The sequence below is a fragment of the Lithobates pipiens genome, unplaced genomic scaffold, assembly GCF_037356315.1.
Source record: "Lithobates pipiens isolate NorthernLeopardFrog02 unplaced genomic scaffold, aLitPip1_a1.2 Scaffold_16, whole genome shotgun sequence".
In the NCBI taxonomy this organism is placed as follows: domain Eukaryota; kingdom Metazoa; phylum Chordata; class Amphibia; order Anura; family Ranidae; genus Lithobates; species Lithobates pipiens.
This window is the reverse complement of record NW_027507748.1, coordinates 504,330,533-504,349,748: the sequence shown is the minus strand read 5'-3', so window position 1 is coordinate 504,349,748 and position 19,216 is coordinate 504,330,533. Positions and strand designations below refer to the sequence as shown.

At 39.1% G+C, this 19,216-nt stretch overlaps 1 protein-coding gene across 6 annotated transcripts in view; it reads right to left on the bottom strand.

Moving 5' to 3' along the window:
• Window positions 1–19,216, bottom strand: part of DACH1 (dachshund family transcription factor 1) — a 427,793-nt gene that overhangs the window by 101,207 nt on the left and 307,370 nt on the right. For 3 of the 6 annotated variants that reach the window (XM_077483130.1, XM_077483131.1, XM_077483134.1), the window contains 3 exons: window positions 16,647–16,802; window positions 2,394–2,529; window positions 258–392 (listed from right to left, as the gene is read on the bottom strand). In XM_077483130.1, the coding sequence (XP_077339256.1) occupies window positions 258–392; window positions 2,394–2,529; window positions 16,647–16,802 (427 nt within the window). The remainder of the gene's footprint in view (window positions 1–257; window positions 393–2,393; window positions 2,530–16,646; window positions 16,803–19,216) is intronic. The other 3 variants (XM_077483132.1, XM_077483133.1, XM_077483135.1) reach the window with 1 other exon arrangement.

The following is a 19,216-nucleotide window of genomic DNA, read 5'->3' as shown; positions in this document are numbered from 1 at the left end:
TTTAATATGGTCCAAACCTAAGACCAGTCTTTTTACATCAAGTTTAATTCCTACAACAATCAAAAATTTAAAGTTAACCTTTTAAAACAAAATCAACTTATACTTTTGAAAGTTATAATATATAGGTTAAAACAGTCCAGACCAAATTCACTTTTTTCCTACCTGGAAGTCGGGAGCTAAGTTCATATTTTGAAAATATCTTTAACTGCTGTTGGCCATTTTTTTAAAGCACGGGTAAAATTTAAACAAAAACTAACCTTTTTCCATATGTATCCTTTTTGCCTCATGCCCAGCTTCATGACCGGCAAGATCACCTTCTTTTGGACCGGGTATAATATTTGGAGACAATCCCATCAACATCTGGTTCATTGACAAGCCATTTTGATGGACAGCTTATGAAAAGAATGAAACATTCTTGATAGTTTGTGATTCTACATATTATCATGGTTAACGATAAATAATTTTTCTATAATAAGCAGAATTTTTCACAAAACTTTTTTGATAAAAGAGTAAAACAGAAAATGTGACATGTCATGCTCAGTTTGGCATCATGTCTAAAGTGTCTGACTGAAGAATAATGTTTCTCTTCTAGCACAAAATCAATATCTCCCTTATATGTTTTAATCTGCCCTAGCAACATATAAAGTGCGTGGTTGCTAAGAAGGAAAAAGGGATTGATTGTTTGGTAAAACATTTCAGATATAAAGCACCAAAATAGTATACAATACTGGTTTGTACACTCGCTGCACAGTCATGTTGGAACAGGAAGGGGCCATCCCCAAACTATTCTCACAAAGTTGGGAGCATGAAATTGTCCAAAGTGTCTTGGTATGCTGACACTTTAAGAGTTCCCTTCACTGGAATTAAGGGGCCAAGCCTAACCTCTGAACCCCTCCCCCCCACACCATAACCCCTCCTCCATCAAATTATTTGGACCAGTGCACAAAGCAAGGTCCATAAAGACATGGATGAGCAAGTTTGGGGTAGAGGAACTTGACTGGCCTGCACAGAGTCCTGACCTCAACCCAACAGAACATATTTGGGATGAATTAGAGAGGAGACTGCAAGCCAGGCCTTCTGGTCCACATCAGTGCCTGACTTTACAAATGTGCTTCTGTAAGAATGGTCAAACATCCCATAGACACACTCCTAAACCTTGTGGACAGCTTTCCCAGAAGAGTTGAAGCTGTTATAGCTGCAAAGGGCAGGCAAAATCAATATTGAAGCCTACGGACTAAGACTGGGATGCCATTAAAGTCCATGTGCGTGTAAAGGCAGGCGCCCAAATACTTTTGGTAATATAGTGTAGATAAAGGGAAACCAGTTATTTTATCTGTGGTATCTCTTATGCCGCGGACACATGATCGAATTGTCCAGCAGACAAATTTTGAGTCAAAACTACTTTCTAAGTCCGCCGGACTTTTACGATGAAAAATTCCGCTGGAGCCCACGCACGATCGAATTGTCCGGTGTACTGTGGTTTCTGGCGGACTAAGTCCGCCGGTCAATTCGATCGTGTGTACGCGGCATAAGAGATACCACAGATAAAATAACTGGTTTCCCTTTCTAGATGGAAAAATAGGCCACATATACACTGCATTCAGCTTTAATTTTAGCCATCTGCAAAATAGTGCATACTGAATAATAATAATACCTTATATATTTACAAAAATTAGGATGGGCAAAAGAGAAAGCACTGAATCTGTCGACCTACAGTATAATAGCTTACTTGATCGTGCACTATTTTTAAATCTTAATTTTAACTTTAATTTTATCACACATAATTGGATATTTATAATATACATATTCACTTTATCTACTCACATTCACTTTGCTAATTGACCAACCTCTATTCCTTTGGTAAATCAACCCTTGTGTGTTTTACTGACATGCAGTTTTAGGTTGTATGTGAATTAACTATTACGCCCTGTACACATGATCGGATTTTCCGACAACAAATTTTGGATGTGAGTTTGTTGGCGGAAAGACCGACCATGTGTATGCCCCATCAAACATTTGTTGTCGGACTTTCCGCCAACAAATTTTGGCTAGCAGGCTCATAAATTTTCCACCAACAAATGTTTGTTGTCGGACTTTCCGATCGCATGTACACAAGTCCGTTGGACAAAAGTCCACGCATGCTTGGAATCAAGTACGAGCTGGAGATACAACTAGCATTCGTAATGGAGATATCACGTACGTCTTGTACATCACTATTTTCGGAACTGTTGGCCAACATTTGTGTGACCGTGTGTATGCAAGACAAATTGGAGCCAACATCCTTCAAACAAAAATCCACAGTTTTCTCTTGTCGGAAAGTCTGATCGTGTGTACGGGGCATTAGGATACTAAAAGGTAAAATGTTGTTTTGAATGATGAAATATAGAACATACGTATTCTGTCTGAGGAACTTTCAGTCCTTGCTGGGGAGCTAGAAACACTGCTACTTCTGTGGGATGAAGGGTGACTTCCAGGTCTTCGCCCATCTTCAAGGGAGGGTGCAGGGGAAGGACTATCTGGAACTCGTTCCTGTTGGAAACAGTAACAAAAGAAAAAAATCAGTTGTCTACAGAAAAACAGCAAACAATATTTCAATGGCAGATGAACAAAATAAAATAACAAACACACTACACAAGTTACCAGCATATTAATTCTTAGATTGCTGAACAAGTGAAAAAAAAATGTCAGTATTTGTATTATTTCTTGTTTAATACAAACTACATTATTGTATCATTTGTAGGAAAATGTTTTACTTCATGGAGTCTGTGTAGTAGTGGTACTGTGTACAGTAGGAAAGCAGGTGCATTGCCTTATGCACTGACCCAGTCAAGCATCATACAAAGTTATGCTGTATTCTGCTTACATTGTGTTTTATTTTCTAAGTTCAAGCAACAGTGCACATAAGCTTCTTTAAGATCTCAGAGACAAGGTCAGGCAATGCAGACACACTTTTACAATCCAGTGAACTATTTTACTGCTGCAGTTGTGCTTTGGCTACAACTAAGTGAACATATATTCCACACAAAAAGTACTTATGTTCAAGTAAGCAAAAGATAAGTAATGTAATTGTGGAAATAATAAATAATATTGTTATATTGTGCCAAACTACACAATCTCACAAGCCAAACACCCCTTACTTTATAGGTAGATGTTTTGGGACCTGGGGGTCACTGAAAGTATTTGTAAGTGCATATTTCCCCTCTTTTAGTTTCAAGCAAAAACAGCATGCTCAAAGCAGATCCCTAGGTTATAAGAGGTAAACAGCCTTTAACCATCTCATCTCTGGTTTTACCCCCTTCATGACCGGGCCATTTTTTTTAATTTAGCACTGCATTACTTTAACTGATAATTGTATGGTCATGCAATGCTGTACCCAAACAAAATGTACATATTTTATTTCACACAAATAATAATAATTATTTATTATATAAAATCAAAAAGGACCAACAATTAAAAAAAAAATATATATATATATATATATATATATTTTTTTTTACTTTCTGTAATAAAAAAATCCAATAAGTGTTTATTGATTGGTTTGTGTTACAGTTTTAGCACCTACAAACTATGGTATACATACTAGAATTTTTATTATGGGCCCTAGGCTAGACAAACTAACCAACAGTGAGATGCACATGGTAGATGGGGGAGTGCCATCCACAAATATATTATCCAGTTCACTATTTTTATAACAACATGCCCTCAGGTTTCATGGGTCTTGTGCAGTCTAGAGGAAATCAGGGTAAAATGCAGTTTACTATACAGTATAAGTATTAAATTGTGTACTTGTGCTAGAGGGTTCACTCTGGTTTAGTTGTATTTTAGAAAAATTAATTACTAAGAAAAGGGAGGGAGGGCTAAAAGCATAAAAAAATTGCCTGGCAGATGGAAAAAGATGACATGTTAAGCCATTTGACTCCCAGTATCTTTATTTTGTGGGCACTGGTGTCAGTAGACTCTTTATTCCTTTACATTAATGCCCTGTACACATGGTCAGAAATTCTGAAGGAAAAGGTCAGATCGGATTATATTGTCGGAAAATCTAATTGTGTGCGGGCTCTATCTGACTTTTTCCATCGGAAATTCGGATGGAAAAAATTTGAGAGCAGGACCTAAATTTTTCCGACCACAACAATCTGATCTGCCTTTTTCCGATCGTTTGTAGAGAATTCCGACGGACAAAGTACCATGCATGCTCAGATCAAATTACGAGACCAAAGCTATTGGCTACTAGCCTCTACATAGTCATACACAACGAACGTCACCTCGTTCTGATCAGATTTTCCGACAATTGTCCGACCATGTGTATGCAACACCAGTTTCGGACAAAATCCATCGGAAAAAATCTGACGGATTTTGTGGTTGGAATGTCTGACTGTGTGTACAAGGCATTCGATACTGTTGAAATACACCAAGAGCTACAGCACCACAATAAATTATGTTTACACTTTTGGATACCCTAACTCTGCCTCTATTATGCGTCCTTGCTTGGGAGATCCACCTTCTTTATTTGTCCTGTGAGCACTGTTACTAGGGCAAAGAGTGATAGAAAACTCACAGCTTTATGGCTGCCAACAGAATAAGAGGTGAGGGGAAATCTTTCAATGTGGTCACCTGTTGTGGGAACAAAAGTCTAATGGGGAATTTCCCTTCCATTCCTGTTGTGATTCTGGGACAAGAATCTCATCAATGGGACACATTAAAAAAATTCATAGGAATTGTATCAATCCATACTCTATCAAAAATCCAAAACTTGTAACAGACACAACGTAAACATTACACAAAATGTAGGCCACTAGCAGCTAACATTCCATTTACTTGAACTCTTTAACTCTGTAGCTATAAAATACCATTTTAATTTACAAAAACAGGGGAGCTCTGTTTACTGGGGGAGATGGAGGAGGGGAGAGGTGGAGGAGGGGAAGCCCTGGGTACTGAAGGGATGAGGTGATGCTGTATACTAAAGGAGGGGGTGAGGGTTGAATGGAGAGATCTGTACTGCAGGTGGGCGAAGAGATTTGTAGTGGTATTTCTTCCAAGGATATTCAAGCTATAGTTATATAATGACTATGAGCTGAAAGTGCGCATTCTCAGGTTTAATTTGAGGGTTTGTGCATCCAAATCTGAGGAAAGATTTAGGAATCACAGCTCTTAAGAATAGCCATCCCCTTTTCAAGGGACCAAAAGTAATTGGACATTTAAATCAAAAGCTGTTTAATGGCCAGGTGTGGGTTACTTCTTCATTATCCCTTCATTAATTGAGCAGGTAAAAGGTCTGGAGTTGATTCTAAGTGTGGTGTTTGCATTTGGAATCTATTGCTGTGAACCTACATCATCCGTTCAAAGGCACTGTTCATGCAAGTGAAACAGGTCAATGTAAGGCTTCAAAAATGAAACAAATTCATCAGAGAGATAGCAGCAATATTAGGAGTGGCCGAATAAACAGTTTGATACATTCTGAGCAAAGAAAAAGCACTGGCGAGTTCAGCAACATAAAAAAGCCTGGATGTCCACAGAAGACAGCAGTGGTGGATGATCACATGGTCCTCTCTATGGTAAAGAAAAAACAATTTACAACATCCAGACAAATGAAGGACTCTCTCCAGGAGTTGGGCGTATCAATGTCAAAGTCTACTCAAGGGAAGACTTCATGAGAGCAAATACAGAGGATTCACCACAAGGTGCAATTTCATAAGCCTGAATAATATAAAGTCCAGATTAGACATTGCCAAAAAAATCTAAAAAAGCCAGACCAGCTCTGGAGAAGCATTCTTTGGATGGATGAAACTAAGATTAATCTGTACGAAAATGATGGGAGGAAAAAAGTGTGGAGAAGGCTTGGTACAGCTCATGATCCAAAGCACATAACATCATTTGTAAAACATGGTGGAGGCAGTGTGATGGCGTGGGCTAGCATGGCTTCCAGTGGCACTGGGTCATTGGTGTTTATTGGTGATGTTACAGAAGATAGAAGCAGCTGAATGAACTCTGCAGTGTTTAGAGATATACTGTCAGCCCAGATTCATCTAAATGCAGCAAAGTTTTTTAGACGGCACTTCACAGTACAGATGGACAATGATCCAAATCACACTGCAAAAGCAACCCATGAGCTTTTGAAGGAAAATAAGTGGCATATTCTGCAATGGCAGAGTCAATCACCTGATCTCAACCCAATTAAGCATGCATTTCACTTGCTGAAGGCAAAACTAAAAGCAGAAAGACCCACAAAGAACAACTGAAGACAGCTGCAGTTAGAAGAGCATCAGAAAGGAGAAAACCAAGTCTATGGTAAAGTCCATGGGTTCCAGGCTTCAGGCAGTCATTGCCAGTAAAGGAATCTCAACAAAATATTAAAAATGAAAATGTTATTTATGATTATATTAATTTGTCCACTTACATTTGAGCCCCTGAAAATGGGGGGGTACTGTGTATAAAAGGGTTGCAGTTCCCAGAATTTGTACTTGATATTTATGTTCAAGCCCTTGAATTAAAGCTGAAAGTCTGCACTACAAATTAATTTGGATTGTTTCACCCCTTGCCGCAGAGTGTACGCAGATGTGCATACTCGGCTTCCGGGGGTTATACTGGGATGATGCCCGCACCTGCAGGCATCATCCCAGTATCGTTTTTCTGAACGGGCAATTGGCTTTCCAGCCATAACAACCGATGTGGCTAAAAGCTGCTTGGCTGTTATGCCGGAGGAGCGGGAGGGGGCGACCTCCCTCCTGCCGGCTCCCGCCGCTCTTACCAGTTCTCCCGTTCAATCGGGAGCACCGATCTCATATTCGACGCTTCCAGCGGCTAAGGAGGGACTGCAATGAAGCCGTAAGTGCCGTCATTCCAGTCTCCTAATTGTAAGCACGGAAGCGACGTCATGACGTCACTTCCCGTTTACTCGGCTGCCAATGGCGCCAGATTTTAAAAAATATACAGTATTCAGAATCGCAGTTTTCAGTGATCTGAATACTTTGAAGTGTAAAGGAGGGATCAAGGTTCTTTTAGAGCCCCGATCCCTTCATAAAGAGTATCTGTCACCACCTATTACTGTCACAAGGGATGTTTACATTCCTTGTGACAGCAATAAAAGTGATCATTTTTTTTTAAAACAATTTATTAATTTAAAAATTAATAAAATAAATACGATTTTTTTTAAAGCGCCCCCCGTCGCCGCGAGCTCACGCAGCAAAGAAAACGCATACGAAAGTCGCACCCGCATATGTAAACGGTGTTCAAATCACACATGTGAGGTATCGCTGCGTTCGTCAGAGCAAGAGCAATAATTCTAGTACTAGACCTCCTCTGTAACTCTAACCTGGTAACTGGAAAAAAAAATTAAATGTCGCCTATTGAGATTTTTAGGTACCGTAGTTTGTCGTCATTCCACGAGTGCGTGCAATTATAAAGGGTGACATGTTTGGTATCTATTTACTCGGCGTAACATTATCTTTCACATTATGCAAAAAAATTGGGCTAATTTTATTGTTTCATTTTTTTAAAATTCATGAAAGTGTCACTTTTCTCAAAAAGTTGCGTTTAAAACACAGCTGCGCAAATACCGCGTGACATAAAATATTGCAACAATCACTGTTTTATTCTCTAGAGTCTCTGCTAAAAAAAAAATATATATATATATAATGTTTGGGGGTTCTAAGTAATTTTCTAGCAAAAAATATGGATTTTAACTTGTAAACACCAAATGTCAAAAATAGGCTTAGTCATGAAAGGGTTAAACGTGTATATGTACAGCCATACTTCATGTACTATTGTTGCTGTCCCCTTTGTCTCTTTAGCCTGTGTTTTCAGTAAAATATTGGAATAAAATCTGCCAATAGGATGGATATACTTCCATGCAGGGTCTCTCTGGTGTCATCATGATGTGCCTGCTCCCAGCAGAGACTGCAAAGGTTTGGGAGGAGAGATCAGCTAAAGCTCTATTACAGAAAACAAGCTTGTGCATTATGGCCTGTGCATGATGTTGCAGAAAACCCCCTGACCGTATTAGCCCCTGTACACACGGTCGGAGATTTCGACAACCAAATCCGTCGGATTTTGCCCGTCGGATTTTGTCCTTTGAAACTGTTGCATACACACGGTCGGACAAAGTTGTCGAAAAATCCGATCTTTCAGAACGTGATGACGTAATTTCGTTACGATGGGACTACATTCAGGCTAGTAGTCAATAGCTTTGATGTAGGAATTTGATCTGAGAATGCGTGGCACTTGGTCCGATCAAAATTCTCTACACATGATCGGAGTATGCCGATTGGCCCAGTTGGTCGGGAAATATTTCCAACAAGTTGGAAAATTGGGTCCGACGGATATTCCGACGGAATCAGTACGATTATCCGACAACACGGTCCGATAGGACACATTCCGACGGACATTTTATTAAGTTTCAATTTATAGTAATATTTTGTGCTACTGAATGTGAGAGACTAAACATAAAGTAACAATTTAACTCGCTCTTAGCACTGTATCTATGTTACCTTCAAAATTGCAGTAACACATAACAAATATTGAAAAATGCATGAAAATATCCCGGCCCATGTCTTCAGCATGTACAATACAGGTCATGGCAATCATACACAGAGTGATTCATGACTGTCAGGATCTACTATTCAAGCCTGTTACAGCTCCTCTGCCATTCAACCATCTCATATATCTAAACATTCTATTACAAAAGGACATCTAATGCTCATCTCATTTCAGAAAGGGCAGATTAAAAAAAAAATCTCTCAGCATGAGGCCAAGGCAGCTACATAATACATCCCATAAAATCATGTATAGTCCTCAAAATTTCATTTCAGGAAAGTTGACCTAAGGTATTGCTTTCTTAGTATAATTTTAAAGCTATTTATAATCATTATAATATGAATATTTTTTTCTGTTTCTAAAAAAGTGAACTTTTTATTCAGCATTTTCATGTAAGCAACCTTTGCACAATTTTATAAGCATACACAATGCTCTAGAGTACAACAACCCCCCTTTTAAACAGCATAAAACAGGTGACTCTAATAAATGCATAGAGGGAATTCATGAAATATATGGCTCAATGTAAATAAGACACAACTGCCAGATAGATAAGTAACATTTGCTAGTTCAGCTCATTTGGTGCTTAGACACATAACCTTGACATTCGATAAAGTGTCTAGATTAACAATCAGAAAATATGTCGAAGTAGACAAGCTTCCATCCAGCTTGGAATCTAGGGCAGATTGTCTTTTCCTTCTTTTGTCTACCCAATAACTGTAATAAGTATTTGTAAATGACAAACCACAAGCTGTTATAGTTATCTCTGTGGACAGTAAATATATTATGGTGGGGCTCTTAAGTAATGAAATAGAAGTTTTCAAATTTCTACAAACAGGATTATGGATAGATGTTCTGTCTAAAATTTTAGTGTTGAATGAAATGATACATTGCTTGGAATTATACCACTTTTTAATAGCCTACATATTCTATAAAGTTTTTTTTTTTTTTTGCAAACTGTTTATTGAAAAGTATCAAGAAAAATATAGCCATCAATGCATACAGAAAACTGTACAAAACAGTAGGTATAGAAGAACTTAAAAGTGCCAATTTTGTTAAAGCACATATAAACCAAACAATACAAAACTTAAGTACAGAAAAAACAAAAAACAAAAAAAACAAGCCATATTACTAAATAATCCTAAATAAAGCCTGTAATGCAAGAGTATAAAAAGTATAACTAGATCAAACAGATCATAAATACCTCATGTACACTTCATGGGAAATAAGTTACAAAACCAAAAAATAGGTAAAATTGTAAATTCTAAGAGAATTGGCTACGTACAAAAACCCATCATCCCAATTTGCATGGAAGTGCTGCATTGAGTTACAGTGCCTAGAAAAAGTATTCACACCCCTTGAAATTCTCCACATTTTGTCATGTTACAACCAAAAACGTAAATGTATTTTTTTGGGATTATGTGATAGACCAACACAGTGGCACATAATTGTAAGGTGGAAGGAAAATAATAAATGTTTTTTGATTTTTTTTTTACAAATATCTGAAAAGTGTGGCATGCATTTGTATTCAGCCCCTCTGAGTCAGTACTTTGTTCTCCGAGTCAGTACTTTGTAGAAACACCTTTCACTGCAATTACTGTACAGCTTCAGGTCTTTTTGGGGATGTCTCTACCAGCATTGCACATCTAGAGAGTGAGATTTTAGTCCATTCTTCTTTGCAAATAGCTCAAGCTTTGTCAGATTAGATGGAGAGCACCTGTAAACAACAATTTTCAAGTCTTGCCACAGATTCTCAATTGTATTTATGTCTCGACTTTGACTGGGCCATTCCATTGTAGCTCTGGCTGTATGTTTAGGGTCATTGTCCTGCTGGAAGGTAAACCTCCCCCCCAGTCTCAAGTTTTTTGCAGACTCTAACAGGTTTTCTTCTAAGATTGCCCTGTATTTGTCTCCATCCATCTTCCCATCAACTCTGACCAGCTTTCCTTTCCCCGCTGAAGAGAAGCATCCCCACAACATCGCCCCTGAAGATGTACGCTTGTGATGAAACGTCAGGCTATAGGGCTACACCAGGAACGAGTGACGCAGGTGGCATGGGAGTGCAGAGTTGCATGAGTGCCTGGCAAGTTGCTAGCAGGGATACTGAACCTGAACTGAAGGCAGAGCCGTGGAAGAAAACCGACACAGCAGGATGACTTGGAACAGCTTACAGGCTGAAGACTGGAGTAAGCCCATACTTGGGTGTCACGGACAGGAGAGTGTGTACAGCAGCTAGCGGAACTTGGTGTTGGCATGGACTGGAGCACAGGCGGGGGGCATGCAGGCTGAATCAGACACCGCAGAACAAGTCCAGAACAGGTGCTGATGCAGAAGCGTAGTCAGATACAGGCAGGGTTGGCAACAGGATGGCAGCAAGGTGGCAGGAGGAACAGGCAGGAGTGCAATCAGACAAGCCATATCAGATGCAGGCGGATAGCAGGAGTAGTCAGGAGCAAGCAGGGTAGGTAAAAAGGAACCGGTACAGACAATGGATCGCAAGAGACACAGGAAACGCTGAAGACCAGACAGCATTGATCTTGGGGAAAGGGCCATCACCGGGGACACGCTACCATGCTTCTGCGCACGCACGTGTGGTGACATCCTGTTCTGCATTGGCAAGCATGCACTCAAACGTGCCCATGCTGCTCTTCTCAATGGGACACGGAGCGCAGGGAATCTTCTCCGGCCGCCATCTTGGTTGCTGCATGCCTTTCCTGACAGCATGACTAAACCCCTGTACACACGGTCGGATATTCCAACGGAAAATGTCCGATAGGACTGTGTTGTTAGATAATCCAACCGTGTGTGGGCTCCATTGGACTTTTTCTGTCGGAATGTCCGACCAACAAAGTTTGAGAGCTGGATATAAAAATTTCCGACAACATGATCCGATCAGACTTTCTCTGATTGTTTGTAGAGAATTCCGATCGGACAAAGTGCCACGCATGATCAGATCAAATTACGAGACCAAAGCTATTGGCTACTAGCCTGCACGTAGTCCCGTCATAATGAACGAATGTCATCACGTTCCAGATGATCAGATTTTCCGACAACTTTGTCTGACCATGTGTATGCAACACCAGTTTCGGACAAAATCAGTCGGAAAAAATCTAATGGATTTTGTGGTCAGAATGTCCGACCATGTGTACAAGGGCTAATAGTTGTCCTGTGGACAGATTCTCCCACCTGAGCTGTGGATCTCTGCAGTTCCTCCAAAGTTACCATGAGCCTCTTGGCTGCTTCTCTGATTAATACTTTCCTTGCCTAACCTGTCAGTTTAGGTGGACAGCCATATCTTGGTAGGTTTGCAGTTGTGCCATACTCTTTCCATTTTTGGATGATGGATTTATCAGTGCTCCATGAGTTGTTCAAAGCTTGGGATATTTTTATATAACCTAACCCTGCTTTAAAAGTTCTCCCCAATGTTATCTCTGACCTGTCTAGTGTGTTCTTTGGCCTTCATGATTCTGTTTGTTCACTAAGGTTCTCTAACAAACCTATGCGGGCTTCACAGAACAGCTGCATTTCTACTGAGATTAAATTACATACAGGTGGACTGTGGATTTACTAATTAGGTGACATCTGAAGGAAATTGGTTCCACTAGATTTTAGTTAGGGGTATCAGAATAAAGCGAGCTGAACACAAATGCACAACACACTTTTTAAATATTTATAAAAAAATAAAATAAAAAAAATATTGAAAACCATTTATCAACCATTTTCCTTCCACTTCACAATTATGTGCCACCTCGTGTTGGTCTATCACAGAGATCCTCAAACTACGGCCCTCCAGCTGTTGTGAAACTACACATCCCATGAGGCATTGTAAAACTCTGACATTCACAGACATGACTAGGCATGATGGGAATTGTAGTTCCTGAACAACTGGAGGGCCATAGTTTGAAGACCCATGGTCTATCACATAAAATCCCAATAAAAATACATTTACGTTTTTGGTTTTAATATGACAAAATGTGGAAAATTTTAAGGGATATGAATACTCTTTCAAGGCACTGTATATAATACGTGAAAAATATGTTCCATCATCACCATGGAATTGATTCTGGAGAGAACTTGTGAGAAAAAGACGATTGGGGATTTCCAATTTAGGACTTTGTTTTAAAAACAAAGGAGCTGACATGGGCCATAAACAGGCTACACAAGCATGTATCAGACTTTTGGTATAGCTACAAAGTAATTTTTTTAAATAATTTCTGGATATTGATGAGTTGGGTACATCAAGTATTCTCCTAGCCAACTTTTAAAGTCCAATAAAGCAATATGCTTTGATAGATGTTTTTATAACACTTCTGTAAACTCATATAACTTGTAAAGGTGGTCGATGGCAAGGCTTAGTAAAATTAGTTTTTCTGTATCTTAACGTGGTTCTAAAAGCTCAAGGTTTCTCACCTTCATGTGCTCTTATGCATAAAGGCAAAAAGCCTTCTCTGTGCAGCAGTACCCCCAGCCCCCAATACATACCTGAGCCCTGTTGCGATCCAACTATGTACACAAGAGCCTCAGCTCTCTGGGGACTCTCCCTCCTCATTGGCTCTAGGCACTTTAGACATGTCCTGCCTTTCATCTGTGACCTACATTCTGGTATGCAAACACAAAGCACTAGCATTTGCATTTAATGCATTTCCCCAAAACACAAGCCTTTCTTCCATGCAATAACAAGAAAATACTACAATAAAATGTATTTTGCAGTTTTTTTTTGCAGTCTAAGCCTTGACTGGTTTGTCCTTTACCTTGAATGTCATGAACACTGCATGGATACTATTTGCCTCTATACAGGTCAAAACTCTGGTCAGTAGTAGTGATGGGCCACACTATCCTAAATTCAGTTCAGCAGGGATTTGCAAACTTCAGAGAAGTTCATATGCCAAATGTGAACCCCACTGAAATCAATGGAAGCCAAATCTGTCAAATTAAAAATGCTATTTTTTTGGGACTAATAAACTAGGAGGTGTCAAAAATGCATGTGGGTTGGGGTTAAGCACTTGTACCATGTACCAATACAAAAAAAAAAGGGTTTTAAAATATCCATTCAGAGCAGAAGCAGCGATTTTTTAAATGCTTAAAGTGGAGCAATAAACAATTCCAATTCCTTTAAATAACATGCCCAGAGGTTCCCTAATCCTGCCTGTGAAGGAGTGCATCTCTGTGAAGTACAAAAAATTGTTGCAGAAGCACTGATATTTACAAAGGAAAAGGCTTTGAAATTGCTAGTGAATGACTTTGGCAGCTGTCATTGCCAGCTTCTTTGAAAAAGAAGAAAAAAAAAGCACACGACCCCTCCAAGAGTATTCTATGTATTTGGGGGGGCTTATGGAGTGGGTTGTATGCTGTGTTGTTTTAAAAACATCAAAATCAAGAGATCAAAGATCAAAATCATTTGCCAGCAATTAAAATTTTTATATATATATATTTTTGTAGCACATCCTCCAGTTTCCCCCAAACTACATACCAGGCCCTTTGAATATGAATTTAAGGAGGTATCTTACAAAAAAAAAAAAACGTCAGGTTTGGTATGGATTTTAAGAGGGACTCCCGCAGGAAAGTGGGAGCAAGTGTGCAAACCCCCATCCTTAAGTATACCAGGTCACATGTTATTAACATGAGGCCACCCACCTGAAAAAGCACCTTGCAACTATGTTGAGGAGGCAAAGGCCTTTTCCCAACAACCCTTGCCCAGTGGTTGTGGGAGTTTGTAGGTAGGGAGCTTATCAGAATCTAGAAGCCCAGTTTAATAATAAAGGGGGGCCCCAGATGCTGACCTCCCCATGTGAATGAGTATGGGGTACATAGAACCCCAACTCATTAAAAAAAAAAACATATTACCTAAAAATAACGACACATATTTGACAAGTCCTTTAGTAATTTAAAAGCATCTCCATCATTGCATACAATAATCAGTCAAGATGCCTGCCACCCAACCACTTGCTAAAAAACAAAATCAGCCACCCCCTCCAAAAAACAATGACCCAGTGCATTTAACAAATCATGATAGTAACACAAGCCAAATGACAGCTCCCCATGCTATCATCAGCTATATAAGGGAAATGGCAGGGATAGTGGTGACAACACTGACCAAATATGACCATAACCAATGGGATTGTCAAACTCCTAATTCAGTCCACAAGTTGCCTGGTACATATGGTAAAAAACCCATTAGAGTTCTCTTTTGCACAGCAATAAAACATTATTACCACCTGACAATTTCAGACATGACTGAATTACATAGTTACATAGTCTGGTTGGAAAAAGACACAAGTCTATCTAGTTCAACCAATACAAGGGGATAATTTGTAAAACCCTTTATACACAATCCTATACCCACATTTGATCCAGAGGAAGGTAAAAAAAAAACAACAACAGCAACGCATGATCCAATTTTCTCCAGCAGGGGGAAAAAAAATCCTTTCTGATCCCCCAAGAGGCATTACCTGGATCGACGTTACCTATAAATTGTTAGTACCCAGTTATATTATATACATTTAGGAAAGAATCCAGGCCTTTTTTAAAGCAATCTAATGAGCTGGACAGAACCAGCTCTTGAGGGAGTCTATTCCATATTTTCACAGCTCTTACTGTGAAGAAGTCTTTTCATATTTGAGTACACCCTTGTCCTCTGTAATGACCTTAAAGTGAATAACTCAACACCAAGTTCACTATATGGACCACTTATGTATTTATACATGTTGATCATATCCCCCCTTAATCTCCTCTTCTCACAAGATAATAAATTTAGTTCCTGTAATCATTCCTCATAGCTGAGCTCTGCCATGCCTCTTATCAGTTTGGTTGCCTGTCTCTGCACTTCCTCCAGTGCCCTGATATCCTTTTTGTGAAAAAAACTGAACTGCATATTCCACATGAGGTCTTAATAATGATTTGTGCAGGGACAAAATGATATCTCTCTCTGCAGTCTATACCTCTCGTAATACAAGAAAAGATTTTGCTTGCTTTGGAAAACACTGCTTGGCATTGTGTGCCAATATTAAGCTTATGATCTACCAAAACACCCATATCCTTCACCACAATTGATTCCCCCAGTTGTACTCCACCTAGCATGTATGATGCATGCATGTTCTTGGCCAAGTGCATAACTTTACATTCATCAACATTAAACCACATTTGCCACATAATTGCCCAATTAGTGCATTGAGGTCGGCTTGTAAGTTGGAGACATCCTGTAAGGATGTTATTCCACTGTATAGCTTGGCGTCATCTACAAAGACTGAAATGGTACGTTTAATCCCAGACCCTATATCATTTATAAAGACATTCACAAATAAGGGTTCCAAAACTTAACCTTAGGGTACACCACTAATAACCCTAGACCATTCAGAGTATGAATCATTAACCACTACTCTCTAAATGCGGTCTTTAACAAAGTACAGTATTTGTTCAGTATAAAAAAGACCAAAATTTTTTTTATGAAATTCTTTAATGTTTTTGTAGTAAGGCCCATGCCTTAGATACCAGATACCACTATCCCTTCATCTGGTCAAAAAAAGTAAAAAAAAACAAAAAAACAATGGCATACTAATACACGCTCTCAAGAGTAATTCTCTGTCCATTAGCATTAAATACATTTCATCTATAACTTTAAAATGTAAACAGAAGTTAAACATTTAGCTCTACTTTTGTATGATCCTGTTACTTTCATTTAGCTGAAAGTAACACATTCTTCTTACAATCAAAAGTACCAAGTACCAACTCCTTTTTACATATAGTAATTTAATATATATATATATATATATATATATATATATATATATATATATATATCGGATCAGTAGAAAGTACAGGTAAATATCTGTTCACAATGTATCTAACTACATAGGCCAAAGCAAATTTTGGCGCAACAATCCTTTTTTCAGGCATCCTTATCTTTAGGTGCAAAAAGAAAAAAACGTTGTTTAAACAAGATCTTCAGTCTTTTTTGAAGACAAGACAACAGTAGAATTATTTCTTCTAAAACAAACAAAGTAAATAATATATATTCCTATAACTGCATATAATGGAGAAACACATATTGCTTAAAGGAGTAGATTTACAGTTGAAAGTTTTCTGTGGCTACAATTCTCTTTGTGGGAGTAGATACATACAATTCTATGTTTTTTTCTTGCTTCTGGCCGTAAAGGAGAGTCCCACTTAGCCATACACCTTTCCTTCCATTTTATATATGGTCTTAGTTGTCCCTCATCAAGCAGAATTGCACTGGCACCCATAGAGTAAGAAAATATGGCATCACTGCCACTGTCCTGTGGATGGGAAGAGTGACACAACCAATGCATTATTAAGACATCCTTATTTTGGACTTATCAAACATGGCTGCTTGCTGATGCAATACTGCACAAAATGTGCTGCCACCATCAGTTTAAAGAAATTTGTCAGTCACACCATATTTTCATTGTCTATGGATGTGCTATGCCTGGCAAGAACAAGTTAAATACAAAAGACACTGAAGAGAAATATAGTTGAGCAAGACCTGGGGATGGAGATACACTATGTTGCCAAAAGCATTGGGACACCTGCCTTTACACACACATGAACTTTAATGGCATCCCAGTCTTAGTCTGTAAGTTTCAATATTGAGTTGGCCAACCCTTTGCAGCTATAACAGCTACAATTATTCTGGGAAGGCTGTCCACAAGGTTTAGGAGTGTGTCTATGAGAATGTTTGACCATTCTTCCAGAAGTGCAATTGGTGAGGTCAGGCACTGATGTTGGACAGAAAGGGCTGGCTCGCAGTCTCCGCTCTCATTCATCCCAAAGGTGTTCTATCGGGTTGAGGTCAGGACTCTGTGCAGGCCAGTCAAGTTCCCCCATCCCAAACTCACTCATCCACGTCTTTATGGACCTTGCTTTGTGCACTGGTGCGCAGTCATGTTGGAACAGGAAGGGGCCATTCCCAAACTGTTCCCACAAAGTTTGGAGCATGAAATTGCCCAAAATGTCTTGGTATGCTGACGCCTTAAGAGTTCCCTTCACTGGAACTAAGGGGCCAAGCCCAACCCCTAAGAAAAAAAAAACCCACACCATAATCCCCCTCCACCAAATGATTTGGACCAGTGCACAAAGCAAGGTCCATAAAAACATGGATGAGCGAGTTTGGGGTGGAGTAACTGGCCTGACCTCAACCCGACAGAGCACATTAGAGTGGAGACTGCAAGCGAGGCCTTCTCATCCAACATCAGTGCCTGACCTCACAAATGCGCTTCTGGAAGAATGGTCAAACATTCCCATAGACACACTCCTACCCCTTGTGGACAGCCTTCCCAGAAGAATTGAAGCTGTTATAGCTGTTCATGTGTGTAAAGGCAGGCATCCCAATACTTTTGGCAATATAGTGTACATTTGTTTCTTATATTGTGTGTTGTGTGTAGGCAGAGGAGATCAAGCAGGCACCATGTTGCTGGGGAACTTTATGCATATGTGATACAATGAACTTGTGCACACTACCAAGGGCCCCTTCTTTTAGCAAATTTTGACTTCAGTCTTAAGGTCGCTATTTCTGCATGTGTTTTAAAGTTTACATCTTGTCATGGACATTGTAATGAGTTTGTGTTGACACCATGTTAACTTAGTACAAAAAGGTTAATTTTGCCATACAGCTGTAAGTTTCATGTATGTAATATCATACAATGAGTGCAATAATGTTTACATTAGCTTAGCGGGCTTTAAATATCCAGCCATATATAAGCAGCATTTTAAAAAATAATATTTCTTCCATAAACAGATAATTGCAGTAAACACAATATCAACTTATTTACTAAGCTTAATGAACATTCACTTTGTAAAATGAACATTCACTTTGTGAAATGAACAATTGCTACTCCTCTAGTAAATTAATCATACTGAGTTCTTCAAAAACTGTCTTCTTTCAGCACAACCAATAGTGATACAATGCTTCAAATATTTAAAAAAGTATAGATCTCCACCTGCTGGCTGGAAAGAAGACTACACAATATAAATAGGTACTATTTAATAAACTAAAATAAAATCTATCCTGACAGTTAAAGAACATATCTATTACACCAATATACACACTTTTTTTAAGCTTCCTGCAGCAGTCCAATTATAAACATAACTGTTGATGTTTCTTTTTTTTTCTTTTTTTTACTTTACTTACAGATAATGACTTTCACTATGCAAAAGATTTTCCTTCTTATAGTGGTTGTTTATGGAACGCACAAAAACACTATACATTCTGTGGGCTACTGTTTGCACCTTAAGTAACAGTAATGCTGCGTACATACGACTGGACTTTCCGGCAGACTAGGTCTGACGGTCTTCCCGATGGACTTTCGGCAGAGTTACGACTGACTTTCCGAACAGACTTGGCCACACACGAACAGACTAAGTCCGTTTGTTTTGAATGTGATGATGCAAAACTGTTAGCCCTTGTACACACAGTCTGACATTCCGATGGACAATGTCCGATAGGACCGTGTTGTCGGATAATCCAACAGTGTGTGGGCTCCATCGGACTATTTCCATCGGAGTATCCGACGGACCAAGTTTTCCAGCTGGGCTATAAAATTTTCCGAAAACATAATCTGATTAGACTTGGTCCGATCATGTGTAAAGAATTCCGATCAGACAAAGTGCCACGCATGCTCAGATCAAATTCCTACACCAAAGCTATTGGCTACTAGCCTGAACGTAGTCCAGT